General features: G+C 36.2%; 3 protein-coding genes across 7 annotated transcripts; 1 reads left to right on the top strand and 2 right to left on the bottom strand.

The window, feature by feature from the left end:
• Nucleotides 1–1,954: 1,954 nt before the first annotated feature.
• Nucleotides 1,955–10,587, top strand: LOC142609398 (protein DETOXIFICATION 44, chloroplastic). 3 transcript variants are annotated; one of them, XR_012839593.1, is made up of 14 exons: nt 1,955–2,265; nt 2,351–2,472; nt 2,852–3,007; nt 3,117–3,259; nt 4,095–4,230; nt 4,694–4,790; nt 4,898–4,998; nt 5,730–5,893; nt 6,808–6,879; nt 6,993–7,109; nt 8,096–8,191; nt 8,272–8,393; nt 8,813–9,215; nt 10,453–10,587. XR_012839593.1 is itself a non-coding variant. In XM_075780978.1 (13 exons), the coding sequence occupies exons 1-13, from the start codon at nt 2,006–2,008 to the stop codon at nt 8,874–8,876; spliced, it is 1,650 nt and encodes a 549-aa protein (XP_075637093.1). In that variant the 5' UTR covers nt 1,955–2,005; the 3' UTR covers nt 8,877–9,511. The 3 variants fall into 3 exon arrangements, 2 of the variants coding, with proteins under 2 accessions (XP_075637093.1, XP_075637094.1); XM_075780978.1 differs by lacking the exon at nt 10,453–10,587 and having other exon boundaries at nt 8,813–9,511; XM_075780979.1 differs by lacking the exon at nt 10,453–10,587 and having other exon boundaries at nt 1,956–2,265; nt 3,126–3,259; nt 8,813–9,511.
• On the bottom strand, nt 10,207–13,447 carry LOC142609397 (uncharacterized). 2 transcript variants are annotated; one of them, XM_075780977.1, is made up of 3 exons: nt 12,808–13,442; nt 11,737–12,161; nt 10,207–11,646 (listed from the first exon to the last, which is right to left on the bottom strand). In XM_075780977.1, coding segments are annotated over exons 1-3 (1,725 nt in total). In that variant the 5' UTR covers nt 12,810–13,442; the 3' UTR covers nt 10,207–10,348. The 2 variants fall into 2 exon arrangements, with proteins under 2 accessions (XP_075637092.1, XP_075637091.1); XM_075780976.1 differs by having other exon boundaries at nt 10,207–12,161; nt 12,808–13,447.
• A 1,366-nt stretch (nt 13,448–14,813) lies between these two features.
• Nucleotides 14,814–18,235, bottom strand: LOC142609399 (uncharacterized). 2 transcript variants are annotated; one of them, XM_075780980.1, is made up of 3 exons: nt 17,283–18,235; nt 16,622–16,718; nt 14,814–15,495 (listed from the first exon to the last, which is right to left on the bottom strand). In XM_075780980.1, the coding sequence occupies exons 1-2, from the start codon at nt 18,159–18,161 to the stop codon at nt 16,662–16,664; spliced, it is 936 nt and encodes a 311-aa protein (XP_075637095.1). In that variant the 5' UTR covers nt 18,162–18,235; the 3' UTR covers nt 14,814–15,495; nt 16,622–16,661. The 2 variants fall into 2 exon arrangements, with proteins under 2 accessions (XP_075637095.1, XP_075637096.1); XM_075780981.1 differs by lacking the exon at nt 14,814–15,495 and adding an exon at nt 16,044–16,362 and having other exon boundaries at nt 17,283–18,219.
• Nucleotides 18,236–18,509: the final 274 nt, after the last annotated feature.

The following is an 18,509-nucleotide window of genomic DNA, read 5'->3' on the forward strand; positions in this document are numbered from 1 at the left end:
ATCTGCCCTGTTTTTGCATCTAAAAATCTGCACTGTTTTACAGCTAATATATGCACTGTTTTTCTATTAAAAAAAAAATCTGCATTGTCTTTGAATATTTTTCTGCATCAAAATAATTTTATGCACTCATTAATCATGCTAAATTTTTTTATTTATTTTAGTTTCAATAGCATCCTTTTGATCTAAAATCCTCTTGTTTTTAAGCATGAAATATATTTCAAAATCAAATCTTCTTTTCTAAATAGAATCTCTTTGCAAAGTCTTAAGATTCTTTTCAAAAATTAAAAATTGTTTTCAAAATCAATTTGGATCCATGAACTAATCTTAGTCTCTAATTTAATGCTAGGTCTAAGAACTCGATACCATGTTCACATGTTCTAGATTTATCATACATCACACACATATTCACCATGTCTTTCAATTTCAATTATTTGCATGCCTAAAATAGAATTTCATCATGCTTATCGATTTATGTTTCTCTCTTTAATCGCTTGTTCTTAGATGATATAAATTGTTTGAATGCTATGATAAGATAATTGGCCACCATAGTCTAAAAGACTGGCTTCACTAAGCAGGATGCGTACCTAACACCTTTCCAATCTTGTAACCTATAGCTTCCGAACTTAGATCAGGGGTTAGTGGATTAGATTTATCCCTGTAATTTTCTATTTTTAGATTGTAACTAGGAATTAAAGTATTGTATTTTTGTTGTAGATTACATCTAAGACCAAAGCGATGTAAATTTTTGGTTATTTATCAAAGAGATATATCCTTTTCAATTCATCAATAAGAATGATGCACTTTTTAATTTGGTTTTCTTATTTTTCCAATTAAATAAGTGGTGACTCTATTGTAAAACATTTGACCTTGAAGGTAGAATAACAACAGTAAGATCCTCTCTACTGTTTCTTGAGAGGTAATAACACGACTTCACCTCATTCGCGTGGGACATAGCCAAAACCTATAATTTTTAGGTTTGGGTTGGGGTGCAATCTCTTACACATTTAAGGATCCTCAAAAACATAAAATGATCATCTTCTTTCTTTTGAATGCTTTGGATCTTGTTTTTATTATTGGGAGAGATAATTTATTGGCTCATAATGCTGCTAATTGCTAATTGGACTGCATTTTCCAAAATGGATGGTTCTATGATTTTTATTATTTTTTATACTTGTATTTTTTTTTGATTTCCTATATCTTTATTAGGTTGTAATATGAGCTTACGAACAAAAATATTCAACAATAATGATAACGGGTGATCTTTTTTTTTTTGATACAAGATAGAATTCTACTCTAGCCTAATCTAAGTGTATATGTGTGTGAAGCGCCCTCCTGGAGACTTGAATCCCGGCCCTTGCCCCCACACCCCACAAGCACTTATACTTGTGGAGTGACCACCGCACCAAGGGTGTGCAGTGGATAACAGGTGATCTTATTTAAGTGAATGAGGTAGTCATTTGGCTTCCACATTGATTATTATGAATGAGTTACTTGAAACTAAAATTAATAAAATTAAATTAAATGTATGCCGCAAAATTATATAACAATTAAAAACTAATTTAGATTCAATTTATATTCAGATTGTACTTTGAATTTAATATATTATATATGGTTCGTATTTAATGAAAAATAAGAAAGAAGGAAGAGTTGCTTCTCTAAATAGACCAATTGCCTTTTTGATAAACTCAAAAGCTTCACCTATATTTTCATTTAAATTAAAATAAAAAAAAAAAACCCTCTATAATACATAAATAAAAAGCCCAGTAAAATGTAAAAAGTGGGCTTGGGTTCGAACTCTAGAGGCAAAAAGTCCCCTCAACTTTGTGGCCCAACTAAAGAAGACATAAAAGAAAAGCCCAACTCAGTCACAGCCTCATATACAGTTGAAGATATTTATACGAGAGCGCGAAATCTGACCGTTAAATTCGTTGGTAGATAAAGCTTCAATAAAATATAAGGTTGCTTCTTCAAAGCTCTCACTTCACTCTGAGTTTCAACTTTAAAAATGGCGAGTGCTCTCACGCGCCATCACCTTCTCTGCCTATACTCACCGAAGCCCAATCCATCGTCGTTTAAATCCCAATCCCCAATCAGAAACCCTAATTTCTCGTTTCGCCTTCGAACCACCGCGATCAAATCTTCGCCTCAGAAACGCGTTTCCACCTCAATAGAAACCCCGCCGCAAGACCCCAAACCCGCCGAAACTCCTCCGCCTCGGGTCGACCCGGTCCCTCCGTCGTTTTCTTCTCGTCTTCGTCGTTTAAGGTACGCTCCAATTTTTTAACTATAGGTTCTCAATTCCATGTCGTTTAGGGCTTTAAATGTTTGTGATTTTTTTTTTTTTTTGCAGAGATGGGATTAAGTTCAATGAATTGGCGCTGGAGATTTTGTCGATTGCATTGCCGGCGGCTTTGGCTTTGGCCGCCGATCCGATTGCGTCTTTGGTTGATTCTGCCTTTGTTGGCCACATAGGTATTCATTTTGAAGTGTTTGATTAATTTTCTGAATGAATTGTTGGTACTATTGGAAATTTTGAATGTTCAGGTTACTGATTTGGGCAGTCTTTGCATATTATTTGGTATTAGTGTGTGTGCATACCTATTAATCTTGCTTATTGACTCTGCCATGAAGTTCATAAAATCCTATCCATCCATTGTGAAACGAGCGGATTAGATTTCACCACCTCATCAATGTTCAAACAAATGTTGACTATCGCCATTTTGGCATCTATTTAAATCATTGATGACGTGGCAAAATCCGATACACTATGCTATAAGTGATAACTAGTTTTCATTTTGTTTTTGTTTTATGACTGTTAAAAAGTTTTTTGCTTTGTTAAATTTCTCTTTAGGATCGGTTGAATTGGCTGCGGTTGGGGTATCCGTTTCGGTTTTCAATCTGGTGTCAAAATTGTTTAATGTTCCATTGCTCAACATCACAACGTCGTTTGTTGCCGAGGAGCAGGCATTGATTAATAAAGCCGCTAAAGATTCTGAAATGGACAAAGGCAAGTAACTGTGGTATATTTGTATGTAAAAATTTTTTTGTTTTGTTTTTAGTTTTGGATTTTATTTATTTATTTAATGGGGGGCTTTCTTTTTGTGATTGTCATTAAGATCATGCAGGTGAGCACAAAGCCAAGGTTCTCCTTCCCTCCGTATCAACTTCTTTAGCACTTGCTGCTAGCATTGGCATTGCTGAAGCTGTTGCACTCTCTTTCGGCTCTGGTTTCTTGATGGATATCATGGGTATACCTGCTGTACGTAGACTTTGCTAAAGTATGAACTTAATAATCAATGAATTGGTTATTAATTATTACCAAAATGTTCTCTTGTATTTTAGAGTCATTGTTGTATTTAGTCGATCTTTGTTGATGTTTTTAATTATGTAATGAAAGTGTTGATGCGTTAGTCTGTCCTTTACATGATAAAAGATTTTGATATATTTTGAAGGAAAATTTTGAATATCTACAGCACAATTTTTTATTTTTATTTTTTATGAAGCATTAACAATGGTTAACATAGATATTTCTGTGCTTGGAAATATAACTATGGGTATAGAAATCTATTTTTAGAAAGAATGGATTGGTCAATCAAGAAATATTTTGAACCAATGGACCATTTCACTATGAAATAATAACCTCAATTTTGAGTGAAAGTTCTGAATGGTCATAAATTATGTTGTAGACTATTACAACTTTCTTTGGAACTCCTAATATGGTAAATCCTATACATTACTCTATGCTCATAGAGCTACCTATGGGTATGCAGACAAACAAACTAGAAATATACTTATGTTGTGAGAGATGACATTTGATTTTCTGGTGCAAGAAATAGAGCGATGCTTAACATTAGTGGTAAAGTCATTTAGCAATCATAGTGGTGAAGTTCTAGTTAAAGAGCTCAAGAAATCAAATTTTTATAATCATAATTTCTAAAAGTTTTCATCGGAGCCTTTAGTCTATTGCAATGTAATATGTGCCTTCTGTGTTTGTTTACTTATTTTGATGTGATATGATTTTGTCTTGTATGTTGTATGTTATAAGGCTGGATTTATTATTTGGGAAGTGTTAAATGAGGTTTGATATGTTGTAGGACTCACCAATGCGAGTGCCAGCTGAGCAGTTTCTTACTTGGAGGGCCTTTGGTGCTCCACCAATTGTTATTGCACTAGCTGCACAAGGCACTTTTCGTGGATTTAAGGACACAAAGACCCCTCTTTATGCCATTGGCAAGTTGCAGCATGCTTCTCTCTCTCTCTTTCCTTTTATATGTGTGTGTGTGTACGGTACATATTGTATCTGTACATTTAGATTTATATTCCTTTTGATGCTCAATACAATTTCCTTTCTGGAGTCATTCACTTCAGATTTTTTCTTTTAGTCTATGATAAGGAACTTTGAGAGCCTTTCTTAGGTATTTAATGAGTGATGAGTTTATGGATTGTCCAATTTATAGTATTTTTGAACATCTGTTTTAAGAGAACTTCTTAGGAGATTGGGATGTTAAATTTGGAATTATGCAGTTTTGCTTGACTTACCAATCATTTTGTAGACCTCAACTAACTTATTAAAAAAAAAAAAAAATTTTGTAGACCTCAAATAGTTAGAATCATAACGAGGTTCACTAAATAGATTTTCTCTGTCATGATGAGATTGCTAACTGTGTATATGATGAATGACTCTTCAATACAGGTGCAGGAAACTTACTTAATGCATTATTGGATCCAATATTGATCTTTCTTTTTGGTATTGGCATTGGTGGGGCTGCAATTGCTACTGTGATTTCTGAGTACGTCGGTAATGTGGTAAACTTTATAATGCTTGGTGTTCTTGTAAGTTGCATATTGTTGTCAACTTTCCTTTCCTAACAGATTCATTTTTGTCCATTTTCACCAGATATTTAATTGCTTTTATTCTTCTTTGGGAACTGAATGGAAAAGTATTGCTTATTTCTCCAAACATTGATGGGAGAAAAGTTGCTAGCTATCTAAAATCTGGTAGGTTCCTTTACCAACTAAGTTTTACAATTGTCTGACTGAACTTTTACTCTCACAATGCTTGTACTCCTTTAGGTAGCAAAATCTCAAGAAGAGAGTTATTCTTTTTGAAGTTTTCTGGATTATCAATTGCTATAGGCAGTAGCTAACTGGCATGAAGCTATGTTATCTTTTAAAGCAAGATTTTTCAAAAAAAAAAAAAGTGAAACTGGAAATAATGATGTTGATGAGCACTAGACTAGTGAAAACAAGTTTTTAGAGTTTTGTAGGCAGTCACATACCAGCCTTTTGCAAGTTTTGTGATTTGATTGTTGCATTTATGATTTAGCCCTTGTGGTGTATTCATGAACTTGTGATTGAGTTTGCAATATTTTTCTCTCAACAAAATAATTGCTTTTTGCATAACAAGTCTAATATCTATCTGGATATTGGGCTTATGTATTTTTGTAGAGAAACCAACCTTTTTCTTCAATTTTGGATTTACTTGATTTATGTAACTTTTGTATGTGATATGTACACCCTTGTATACTCTCTGTGTACTTGGGTGTCTCTTTTTTTGATATCAATAAATCTTTATAATGTTACGGTCTTCATGATGGTTGACTTGCTGGCCTGACAGAAAAGTTGCATAGGTAAAACAGAAGAACAATAAATTAGTACTGATCATGCAATACTGTAATTTGTTTAAGCTTCTCCTCTTAATTACTAGTTCTGGTTATGTTATTTTGCAGGTGGGCTTCTCATTGGGAGGACCCTAGCTGTGCTTCTAACCATGACACTGGCGACATCCATGGCAGCTAGAGAGGGTCCTATACCTATGGCTGGTCATCAAATTTGCATACAAGTTTGGTTGGCAGTGTCTTTGCTTACTGATGCTTTAGCTCTTGCTGGTCAGGTATAGTTTGCGCATGCCAGTGTGTCCCATGTGTAATCAAGTTGTTGACGATGAATTGAACCAAAAAAAGTTATCTTAGGAGTAGCTGGGAAATTTCTGTAGATCTCTGTAGAATTAATTTTTTGGGACATGCGTAATTTCCGTTTATAATTACAATCTGATATCAGCCATTAGAGATGCCTTTGAGGTTTACATATATGGTTAATGACTTGGGGCCAATTTAAACCCCACCCCCCCCCCCCTCTTCCCCCACCCACAAATACATGCACAAAATGAGAAAAAATGTCTAGTTATCAGATATGAAAAAGCATAATAAATTTCAAATATCTGAATCCTGAGTTTGACTTTGGAGATTCTGTTGGATGAGAATAATGGAAATGCATACTACTTGTTACAAATAATCTGAAGTTCATATTAATCTTACCCGGATTTTTTCTCTTGAAAACTGAACTTAAGGCTATTATGAAGCTTTTTCCAGCCTATTTACTTGCAAGAATCAATCTGGTAATTGTTTTGGAAAATTCATTGTGTTTGGTTAGCACCAAATTGTGGGGTGGTCAGTCTGGAGAAGATTTGTTAAAAAGTTAAAAATCAACATGCAGAGGCTGTTTGATCTGCTCTGATTCTATGCTCACATGCCTTGTGTCCAGTATCTGAGTGCATGATCTTAACAGATGTATCATACAAGAATAAAATTTGGTGATTCTGATTAGATGCAACTTCTGTGCTGGTTATAATTCTAATCAGCTAAGATGGAAGACTTATTTATAGGAGCATGGCACACAAATTGTGTTGTTCTCTCTCCCAACAGACACACACACACATGTAAACATAAGCTGCAACTGGGTGAGATGCTTTAGTTGAGTCTTCACTGTTTCTGTCATCATATGCATAATGCATTGGTATTCTCACAGGCTCTGCTTGCAAGTAGTTACTCACAAGGAAATTATGAACAGTCACGTCAAGTGATTTACATAGTTCTTCAGGTTTATACTATTATCCTAACTTTTGTCCATTACCACTTTGAACTGGTTTCAATTTTCCCCCCAAAGAACAAACATGGAAACTGACTATATATTTCTATGCTTTTGTGCTTCAGATTGGTTTAGTGTCAGGAATTGCGTTGGCAGTTATTTTATTTCTTGGATTTGGGGCATTTTCTAGTTTATTCACCACAGACTTGGAAGTTCTCAGAATTGCGTGGTCTGGTATTTTGGTAAGAAACTATAGATCTGAAAGTTTAATAATTGGACAGCTTTTTACCTTTTGGATTGAAGCTGAGAATGATCATTGTTTGTGCTGTTTTGAAGTTCCATGTTATCAGACTAAAGGGTTTCATATTTAGTCCTTTCAGGTCTAGTAAAATTTAGTCACTCTATAATAAATGGATCCACTACAAATCTAGTAAAGGTTGATATTTGATCCACAAGGTTTGAACCCACAGTGAATGTCATAGGTAACCTTCCCATTTTATTCCCCACCAGTCAATCCGTAGCCTGGCAATTGAAAATGGTTTGACTTTCATATCTTGGTTATGGAGTGGGTAATTATATTATGTAATACTTTTCTTGTTAAATAGTATGTTGTGATATCTAATTAAAGAGAGGTGCTACGTCCACAACATTTTTACAACAAATCATAGGTGGTTAGTTGTTATTGGTTCAAATTTGAACCTAACACTAAGATTACTTTTTTGTCCCAACAATAACAACCAGTAACATCCTGCCACTTAGGATTTGTTGTAAAAATGTTGTGGACATATCATTTCTTCTAATTAAAAGGCATAATGTTGAGATGTTACTTACAAAAAAGAAAAAATAAAGATTAAGTTCAAAAGAGAAATTGAATAAAAAATCTTTATATGGTGTTAGTTTACTTATATATATATATATATATATATATATATATATATATATATATATATATATATATATCCCACCAAACTAATTTTCCAGCCTCAGCCCCTGGTGGTGACAGCTTATGTTCTTCCCAGTTTAGATGTCTTATTTTAGAATCAGTAAATGCAAAAGGTCGGCAGGGTAAGGTTGAACCCTAAAATTTTGGCAAGGACAGACAGTGGGGGTTGACTGATGCAAATATGGATGATATTTATAATTTTATCTATAAAATTCTTGTAACAAGCATCATGATTTATGAAATTGTGTTTTTGTTTAAAATATTTAACATATTACTATTCTGCAGTTTGTTGCTGGATCACAGCCAATGAATGCTTTAGCATTTGTTCTTGATGGGCTCTACTATGGGGTTTCAGACTTTGGATATGCTGCCTACTCTATGGTGCATCCCTCTTTCTATTATATCATTATTTACTGATTTGATATATTCTCCTTTCTCAGCTCTTTTGTTGTGATGCATAGGTGCTCGTTGGGTTGATCTCGTCAATGTACCTACTTGTGGCTGCTCCAGCATTTGGTCTTGCTGGTGTCTGGTCAGGGTTGTTTCTCTTCATGACCTTGCGTGTAGTAGCTGGAATTTGGAGGTAAACTAATTTCTAATTCTGTGTATGAGGCAACATCTAGTCATATCATTACTTTAATTGATGATGAAGTCCGGTATCAATTGTTACATGGTATCATTTTAGTTTGGTGTTGCTTTTTTTTTTTTTATTTTGGGGGGGGGGGGGGGGTTGTTGGGATGATGAATATTTGAATTTGACCAAGCTCTGTGAAGAGTGTGATTCATGTGACTGGCAATAGTTTGGTTTGGTTTGTTCTGCTTATGTTCTTACAATGATATCAGGCAGATTGGTTAACTCACAAGGTCTTTTGTATTCCCAAAATTAGTTATTTTGATCATGGCTTGGAATTAATTAGGGATATTTGGGTTGAGTCATATCCACTTGTTATCAGTCTGCTCTTTTGGTCTAAGCCTGATACTCTTTTGATCATATTCCCTTAGGTTGGGATCAAAAAGTGGACCATGGAAAATGGTATGGTCTGAGATGAAGCAAGAAAGTGAGTGAGATTTGGTCAAGTTCTGCATCCCATGTCTGCCATCTGCTATGCTTGTTGTGTGCCGTCCAGTTCCTGGGACATCACACTCTTAAGTTATCCTTATTTTGAAGTCACTCAAACAAACTTTTACCAGTGCCAGTCACAAGAATTTTGCGTTAAGGTTTTCAACTGAGGTATACTTTTATTGAGGCCGCGTGGATTCATTAACCAGAGTATCTGTCGACTGCTAACAACTGACTGGATAGAAGTCTGGCTGGTTTAATAAGGTGGTAGGATGTATTATTGGAGGAAGCTGAAGGTAAAAAGGATTTCAGCCGCAAGTTGTTGTCTCTTTCAGGGTTTGCCAGGTTCGTTTATCTTTCAGATTTTTGTATCGGCTTCGAGCTTTCTCCTACTCCCAATTGGTAAATTTGACCCATTTATGTGTGTGTGTATATATATATATATATATATGTATATATATATACTATAGGATAAACTATGTTAGGACAATATCCTACCAATATTGATCGGCATTTTCGGCTTTTACACGTTAGTTGCCTGTTTTTGTCGATCTAATCATTTACATTGATTTAAGAACAGAAAAGATCAGAATACTCTACATTTTGTATGAACTATTAGAACCAAATGATTAATTTGGACATTTTGTAAGCCTTCTGTAGATAGGATTATATGTTTGCTTTTGAACACTAAGCGAATATGTCGTCATTAAATTAATTTAATTTAATTTAATTCCCAAAACAATATGGGATTGCTAAAGGACTTTGAAAAGAGCCTGACATATAAAATGCCAAATTGCCAATCACACCCACAGTCAAACTGAAATTATCCTTGGATAGAAGCCAAAGATGTAGCAATAATTATAAATTATCCCATGTATCTAGCATATGAATGATCTCTCTCAAACCATGGATCCCACAATTGTGTGAAAGCGAAATCCAAATTTGTGAGAGAGCGTACACCATCGACTTTGATGCAAACGTTGGAGTAGGTCTGTTGGTGCTGATCTCCTTTGGAATTCACGACATTTGTGTTACTGATTTTGGCTAAGATAGCATTTCTTGGGGTCTGACTTGTATCACGGAATTCTTTACTACTTGAGCACAGCTTGCTTCTTTCTTTTCCGTTAAACGAGCTGCCCTCTTCATACCCAAAAAAATAAAAAGATAGCAGCGTAGCATTATATTTTCTCTCTTTTCATCATATGACTTATAGCGAATAGAGAATTCGCTCTTTGGATTGAATAACATTACATTTTTTTTTTCCTGAAACTCGATTGGATATCTTGAGAAATGAAATGTGATAACAACTGATTGTTTAAAAAAAAATGGCCAATAATTTTCTTTAGATAACAAGAATACAATGAATTTTCTTATAAAAAAAATTATTACAATAAATTTCTTTCTCGTAAGCCAACACCCAGTTACATAGAAAGAGAACAAATCTCACAACTGACTTGTAAAACATCTTAATATCGTACCTAATATTCCCACTTGGGGAAACATAAATCAAAATATTGCTGCTCTTCCATTAAGCGATTATCGTATTCTGACTTCACAAATTGTGGCTGCGTATGCTGTTCAGATGAACCGGAATTATAATCAGGCTTTAAGAGATCCAAATTGAAGTCCACGCCAGAATCTAACTCTTGCTTTTGATTTGAGCTCCCAGGCAGGTAAGTGTCTGAGTTCTGCAACCGGTGAGAAAAACAAGATGACCAACCTCTTAGTGGGTAGCCTAAATCATCATTACCCTCTTGTTTAAATGTGGAATTAACACTGCTGCCTTCTCCCAAAGGCTCAATAGCTCTGTTTGTTGACCAATTATGCAAGTAGCGAGACCTGTTGTCGAAACCATTACTGCAACTGGAATCTGTAAAATTTTCTTGCATGTCTTCCCTTGTCAAAGCTTTATCAGATTTGACAACATTAAAAGAAGGATTATGCAGGTCATTACTATGATCATTAAAACTACTAAAATAATGAAATCCCATGATGTCTGAAAGTTCTCTCTTCATTTTATTTTTCATCATCGGCATTTCACCTTCAACATTACAAGGCTTGCAATAACTTAATTGATTGCAGTTCACATCTATAGGTGCATCATGCGATACATCATAAGTGTTGTGGGAATCAAATACATCGCAAGTATTGTGGGAATCAATATAGTCGTTGAATATACATATTTCTGATAATTCTCCCATCTTTTCATCTCTCATTATCGCCATATTATCAGTTCTTGGATCGTAGTCCACATCTGTGGTCACACCATGCAATAAATCATAAAGACCGTTGAAGTCATCGCCAGAATTTAATGCTTCTGCAAATTCTCCATTAGTTTCTTCCCTCATTTCCATCATGTCGATTTCAGCATCATCAGAAGACTTGCAATGAATACTTGTATTCGGGGCTGCATCCATGGGCTCATAATGCAATCGATTATTATTGAAATCACTGGATTTTAAACCTCCTATAAGTTCTCCCTCCATTTCTTTGCTCACTGTCAACATTTCAACTTCAACATCATTTGAAGGGTTAGTATCAGATCTTAACTTACATTTCACTTTTCTAGGCTGTCTCGAAGTGTGTTCTAGCTTCAATTCCTCAGTCTCATTATTCTGAGAACGTATGCAACCCTCTGAACGTTCTTTTTTTAACTGGTCAGAACGTTCTGGTGTTACCTTCAATTCCTCTGTTGATTCATTTGACACGCAAGCCTCAGAACAGTTTCGTTTCTCCTCTGATTCCTTAACAGGGACTTTGGAACGGTAAAGCTTGCCTGCAGGGGACAGATTATTCATCATTAATTCCTTAACCTCACCAACACCATAACTATCTGATAATTCCTTTGGTGAGCTTTTAAATGTACCTGAGGACAATACATTGGAGTACGTTGATTCCTCACGGTACTTGGGGAAATTTAGACGAGCCAAATTACCATACATAGCTTTTGCAGCTTCATCATAAGCAAGAGCTGCTTCAACAGCACTGTCAAAAGTACCAAGCCAAAGCCGGCTACTCTTTCTCAGTGCAGGGTCCCCATTAAACGGTTCCCGAATTTCGGCCACCCACTTGCCCCAAGTCCTCTGTCTAACACCTCTATATTTGCAACCTGAGTTCTCCGGGCCGCCTTTTCCTGGCATACACCCCTTTGTTGAGCCCTTGGCCGGAAGTTTACGTGTCACATCAACTCCATCTTTTCCAAAATCATATTGATTGTTTAATTTCTTCCACTTTGCTAAAGTTTCTTCTATTGAATCACACCCATTACGTCTCTTTCTTGATTTTCTATCCCTGAAATCGCCCACCACCAAAAAATAAATAAATAAATAAAAATTCAGTTTAACCATGTACAAAAACTCTAAAGTTTGTTTAAACAAATGTATGAGTTTGTAAGTTCCTCCCTTTCAAGAGACAAAGTCCATTATTTTCTAAAAGCTTAAAAAGATTTTGATCCTCATAAGCTTAAAAAGATTTTGATCATCATATGCTTTCTCAAAAAAAAAAAATGTAGAATTTTTTTTTATTTTTTTTACAAGATAAAATTTATATTGTAACTTAATCGAAGTGAATATATATATATGTGAAGCTCCTTCGGCCCTTGTCCTCGGAGTGACCATCACTCTGTAAGGTGATAATTGTATAGTACTATAGTGTACGTAAACCCAAAAAATCGAATTATACGTATAGTAAGCAACAAGAAAGCAAAACAATGCATATCCACAAAGCAGGTAGTAAAAGACCAGTAATGACCAAGGACTAAGGGCCAAATGAGTATGAAATCAAGTACAGACTATATGTTCATACAAAATAATGAAATATAAGAAACCCATGTCAAAGATAGACAAGGAGGTTCATACTTAATATAATTTAGAGAAGAAAAAGAAGAAGAAGAAGAAAAAAAGCTAGAGAGATGTAAAATTATCTTAGTGAAACTTACATGACAAAGTCTTGTCGAAAATGAAACTCACTCGTCAACAATCTCGGACTTCATGCGAGTTCAACGTGGCTCCCTTTGTATTACACTTTTGCTATAAACCTCTCCCTCTTTCTGTGTAAGCTTTGTGAAAAGGTGTACTCTCTTGCTTTTGCTATATATTCTCTCTTGCTGTGTAAGTTTTGCGAAAAGGTTTAATATCTTGGTGTGGTAAGGTATATAAATATATATATGTTGTCTGTTTTGAGCTACTAGATATTTCAAGGTTGTTCTTATCATCTTTGACTTGTCACCTTTTGAAACTTGGAGACGAAGGAATGGGAGGAATTGTTTAACAGAGGACTGTTTCAGAGATCGTATTAAGTAAGTTACTGTTTCAGAGATAGGATTAAGTAATATTTGTTGACGTAGAAAGCAAAAGCAATTTGATTTGCAGATCTACCGTAAAATTTATGTGGACAATTTTGCTGACACGTACCACACCTCATTTTCTTGGTCAACAAGATTTTTCCGGTCCTTTTTGTTATCGTACCTTCCAGGTCCATTTCAGCCAAGTTTTAGTTTTGTTTATTTTATTCAAGTTTCATTATGTACATTTATCCTGAAGCATCGGGTAAAAACAAAGAACTGTAGCACTAATCTTCTTGGAAATTGCGGCTACTTTCTGTACCGGAAAAGATAAATTAATAAAAGCCAACGGAATAAAAAAAAAAAAACTGTCTTGTCATCTTATTCATGATATGCATAAGAATGCAAATATCATTTTGATAAAATAAAATGCAAATATCAATTATTTTTCTCTTTTGTTTGGACTTTATTTTAATCGTTGCAAAAATAACTAATTTTATCAAGAATATCATATTTCAAACCAATTATTTTTCATACAAATCTTAAAAAAAATGACATCAAAATTTTATTATACTTGTGCGGGAAAAAAGAGTGGGCCTTCAAATCTTCCAATGAGTTAATAGCAAACCAAGCGGAATGAGCCCAAATAAAAGGGAGGCGGCCCAAGCAAAGCTCACCCTGACCACGTCTAAAGATTCGACCCAGAAAAACTAGAGGGAATTGCTATTGCGAATTTCGAAAAGATCTGTCCAACTCCAATGATCTCCTATTCCTCGAAAACAGTCCTAGGAGCATATCAACCTCAGAAACATATTCGTGACCAATGGAAACCTACAAGTTAGTGAGGAACAGTAGAGCCTAAGACAAGCGAGAATGAAACTTTAGGGAGAAGCAATTATCTCTTCCGCCCAAACAAGCATGCTGCATTTATAACTGAATGACACCCTTGAATAGTGCTCGCTTGAGCAACCTGTGACCCACTCATCTCAGCCTTAGAAGAAAGAAAAAATAAGGGATGGGACAAGTATCCTACCTACGCACATATCTGCCCTACACGGTAGGAATGATTCCAACCTCAATATAAATAGAAGCTGATCTGCCATGCACAAGGGATCCAAAAACTTTAGTCTAAGGAGAAAGATTGTCGAAGTGCCTCACTTATGCCCATGAGGGATTCTTTACTTTGTTGAGTTCAAGAAGTCAGGCACTCTTACCCATAATTCAACGAATTAATTGATAAATGAAATTAAGACAATATGACAAACTGTACCTATTAAAAGCTTATCAAGAGAGATGATACGATAGAGCAAAATCTAGCAGCCGAGACAGATAATTGAAGGAATTAATTATCTGGTGATTGAATCGAGTTGAGAGGCTAGTGTATAACGAAATGCATCAACGAGGGATTTTTTTTTTTTTTTTTCCCCTTCTAAACTTGAAGCACATTAACTGGAGTTATACTCCATAAATAGATGCACATTGGCTTCCGGCTATTATTTCCTAGCCTTCCCTCATTATCTTTCCTGGTTGTTCTGCCCTCACCCAAGAGAAGGCACCTATATCTCACCCACCTCTGCCAAACCTCTTACCTCAGGAATCATTTCTATGCAGCATTGTAAAATATATGCAGTATCTTCGGTTATCAATAAATACTTCATATGTTGCAATTTGGAAGCATATTGAGATAGTTCATTGAAATTTGCTTCAGAGAAGCAGCAGAGAAACAAAGGAAGCACTAGTTGAGCTCTGCAAACTAAAGAACATCCAAATCCCATACAATGGCTTTCTCTCTCTCTCTCTCTCTCTCTCTCTACCTCTTCTAAAATGAAATGGAGGATAGCTACTAGAAACAAATTTAAATTTGAAATACAGCAACAAGATCTCAAGCTAATAACGAGGTTTCAAAGTACCAAAGTAGATCATGAATGGACAGCAACAGCACCATCCAGCCATATGACTTCTATTGTTGCTAATGCAAATTGATATTTACTCCAAGTGCCGGGGCAAAGCCTTCCCTCAGAAACTCACAACAAAAGGCAGCAACAGCACCATCCAGCCATATGATTAATATGACCTCTATTGTTGCCAATGTAAGTGGAAATGACCATAGCAAGAGTCCTTAGTCCAGCTGCCAAGGCAAGCCTTCTATAAAGAACTCACAACAAGGGGGCAAAAACAGCTCGGTCTGGCCATGACCTGTACTGTTGCTAATGCAAATGTATGACCATAGTAAGACTCCTTATTCCAGCTGCCAAGGCAAGCTTCATACAAAGAGCTTTAGAAGGGAATGGAATGAGTCAAAAACACAGAGAGAAGGGCAGTGACTTGATCAAGGGTCAGCACCTGGAGGGATGTATTTGTAAATGAAGAAGCAAGCATCAATTTAACAGTTGTGAACTGAAAAACTCAATATTTAATATCAGAAGCAAAAAATAAAAATTTAAAATGAATGGAGGAAGAAACGGAAAAGGCAAACATCACAAAATTTTATCAAAGTAACCCCATCTTTCACACAGGATTTTAAATTTGGGGAAAAAAAAATGAAAGCCTATGACATACCTGGAAACAATACATATAAAGTAGTTATGACAGACAAAGCTGACTATCTACTTATCTATACTCAATGAACCATTATTGATAGAAAAACTGAGAGAACTGAAATTATGTATCTTAACCCCACCACTAATGAATGTGGTCCCACCTAAGCGGACAAGATCAGAAGGAAGTCCTCAAGGGCTTTACTCACAGAGGTAGAAGGGGGGGTTGCTTTTTAAACCTTCTTGTTTTTTTCCAATCCACATATTCAATTTTTAGAGGATGGTGGATCCTCTCCCTGTATAACTCTTCCCCTCCAAAACACACATACCCACCCACATGAGGAAACAGATGCATGGGAAGATGCCTGGATTTTCAGGCAACGATATTTAATTATTTATCATTAGCAGAAGATTACATACAGAAATGACCACTTCCTCTATAAAAGATGGCTGTTGTGAGTGCACGATCACTCATTGATAAGTAGAGCATCAGATAAAATCTAGAACTGACTAAATTAGCATGGCTCATATAGATGATAAATAATGTAGCTTTAGATTGTCTTTTAATGCCAAACAGAATACAACTCCAATTGAGATGACATCCCTTATCTTTTTCCAAGGCCTCAAAACACGGTATTTTAAGTACATCATCTAGGCATCATCGCAAGATTACCTAAATCATACGTGTAATGTTTCATTAGACAAAATGCACCATTTTACATATAATTTTAAACTATAATACATGAAGTTTGATCAAAATTTATCACTTGAATCATATCTAAGTGATAATTTTTTGGGTGTGAACTCTATATTAGTCATATAAAGAAGAATCACATAACCCATACAGCCATTATCCGATTTCCAGATATAGAACAATTGCTTTACTAAGTGATTATTATGAAGATAAACTCAAATGGTATAAACAAAATTACCTGACATGGAATAAAAATAGACACCAGAAAATTACGGCATTTATTCAGATCCAGTGAACCGAGCAGCTTTGTATTTCAACTTCCTATTATGATTTTCCTGCCCAACAACACAAAAAGAAGAAAAAATAAAAACCCATTAATTTCATTGTCGACGGGACGAAAGCTTCGATACCAAAATGGGGGGAAAAATTGAATACATATAAATCCAATAACTGAATTGATCAAAATCTAGGAAGCACGGACGCGGACACAGGTATGACATGGTAACATGAGCAATTTTTGAAAACTTATAACATGAAACTGCTGGTACTACGCCGGTATAGGTACCACATCCTAAATGAAATGTCCGTGCTTTGCAGATCAAAATTCAGTTACAGTCTTACTGAAACTTCATCAAATCTATCCACATTCATCAAAATCAACGAATTCGAATTCATCCGCATTCTTCAAAATCAATGAATTTGAGTAATCACAGTACATAATTCAAAAATTACACCAAAAAGTCATTTGCATACATACAAAGCCAACATCAGTTACTGTCTTACTAAAAACTAATCAAATTATATCACATCCTTAAGTCGAATAATAATAAATCACAGTGCATAATTCAAATCAAAATTAAGTTACTTCCTTAACAAATCAATGAAAATCGAACAATTACCTGCTCGAAAACCAGAGCAGAGCTCTGCTCGACTTGCCTCGCCAAGGTCTCGATCTTAACGAGCATTTTCCCGTACAAATCCTCCAATCCGGCGGAGTAATTGGCGGCCTCATTTCCCATCAACTTGCTCAATCTCCCAACCTGGAATCCCTCGGCGCAGTCGTCGAGCTGAGTCTGCTCAGCTCTCAGCCTCTCCTCCCCTTCCTTCTCGTCGTCGACAGCCATGGAGGAGCTATGGTCGCAAGGCAGAGAAGGGAAAGGGGAGTTAGGGCTAAACGCACCGTAATGGGAGCGGAAAGCTGGGCCGATGTTGATAACTTCGATGGATTTGGGATCGAAGGAAAGGAGAGAGGAGCGGAATTGGTAGGCGCGGTATTCGTGAGTGTGGATGGTTTGGTCGTGGATCGGAGAGGAGAGGAGGAGGAAAATGCAAGGAGAGAGAGAGGAGCGAGAGGAGAGGATTGGGAAGGAAAGGGAAGGGAGGGAGGAGAGGGAGTGGGAGAGAGAGAATTCGCGGAGGGAAGGGCGGAGGGGGGAGCGGCGGCGGGCGGAGAACCAGCCGAGGAGGGAGGAGGAGGGCGGCGGAGTGGGGAGGAGGAGGGGGTTGACGCGGCCGGCGGAAAGGGAGAGGAAGGAAGTGATGGTGGCGATTAGGGTTTGGGAGGAAGAGGAAATGGGAGGGAGGGAAGTGGAAGTGGAAGTGGAGGGAAGGGAAGAGGAGGAAGAGGAAGTGTCGTCGGAGAGAGTAGAGGGAGTGAGGAGGGACACGTGGCCGTATAGGAGACCGTCTATTGGCCCTGGGGAAGTGGAGAACCGTTGGATCAAGGAGGCTAGGGTGGGTCCTGATATTGCTATCTTCTCGATGGGAAGATCGTCCATGGCTGAGAGAGAGAGAAGAGAGAGAGAGAGAGAGCTAAGGGGGTTCTGGTAAGCTTGTTTGCTTAAATTTGGAACGACATGTTGTTCTATGTATTTTGTTTTTACAATTATACAAAGTACGAAGTAGCAACAAAAATATAAAAAAAAAAAGTGCCAAAAACAAACATTCAATCCCTAAAATTTGGGGTTACTTTTGAATAAATATCTTAACTTTTAAAACTTTCACCCCCAAATATTATAATAAATTCGAGTTTGGCTCTAATCATATTTAGAGCCAAACTTTTTTCTTATAGTAACATCAATGTATGTCTTATGGAAAGTTTGACGTTTTTGTAGTTAACATGTCAA

Source organism: Castanea sativa, chromosome 9, assembly GCF_040712315.1.
Source record: "Castanea sativa cultivar Marrone di Chiusa Pesio chromosome 9, ASM4071231v1".
Classification (NCBI taxonomy): Eukaryota; Viridiplantae; Streptophyta; class Magnoliopsida; order Fagales; family Fagaceae; genus Castanea; species Castanea sativa.

Excerpts from the sequence above, each read along its gene's own strand:
- LOC142609398 (XM_075780978.1), top strand. The coding sequence starts at position 2,006 with ATGGCGAGTGCTCTCACGCGCCATCACCTTCTCTGCCTATACTCACCG. Across the intron at positions 2,266-2,350 it reads TCTCGTCTTCGTCGTTTAAG|AGATGGGATTAAGTTCAATG; the intron begins GTACGCTCCAAT and ends TTTTTTTTGCAG. Across the intron at positions 3,260-4,094 it reads ATATCATGGGTATACCTGCT|GACTCACCAATGCGAGTGCC; the intron begins GTACGTAGACTT and ends GATATGTTGTAG.
- LOC142609399 (XM_075780980.1), bottom strand. The coding sequence starts at position 18,161 with ATGGACGATCTTCCCATCGAGAAGATAGCAATATCAGGACCCACCCTA. Across the intron at positions 16,719-17,282 it reads CTGCTCTGGTTTTCGAGCAG|GAAAATCATAATAGGAAGTT; the intron begins GTAATTGTTCGA and ends GTTGTTGGGCAG.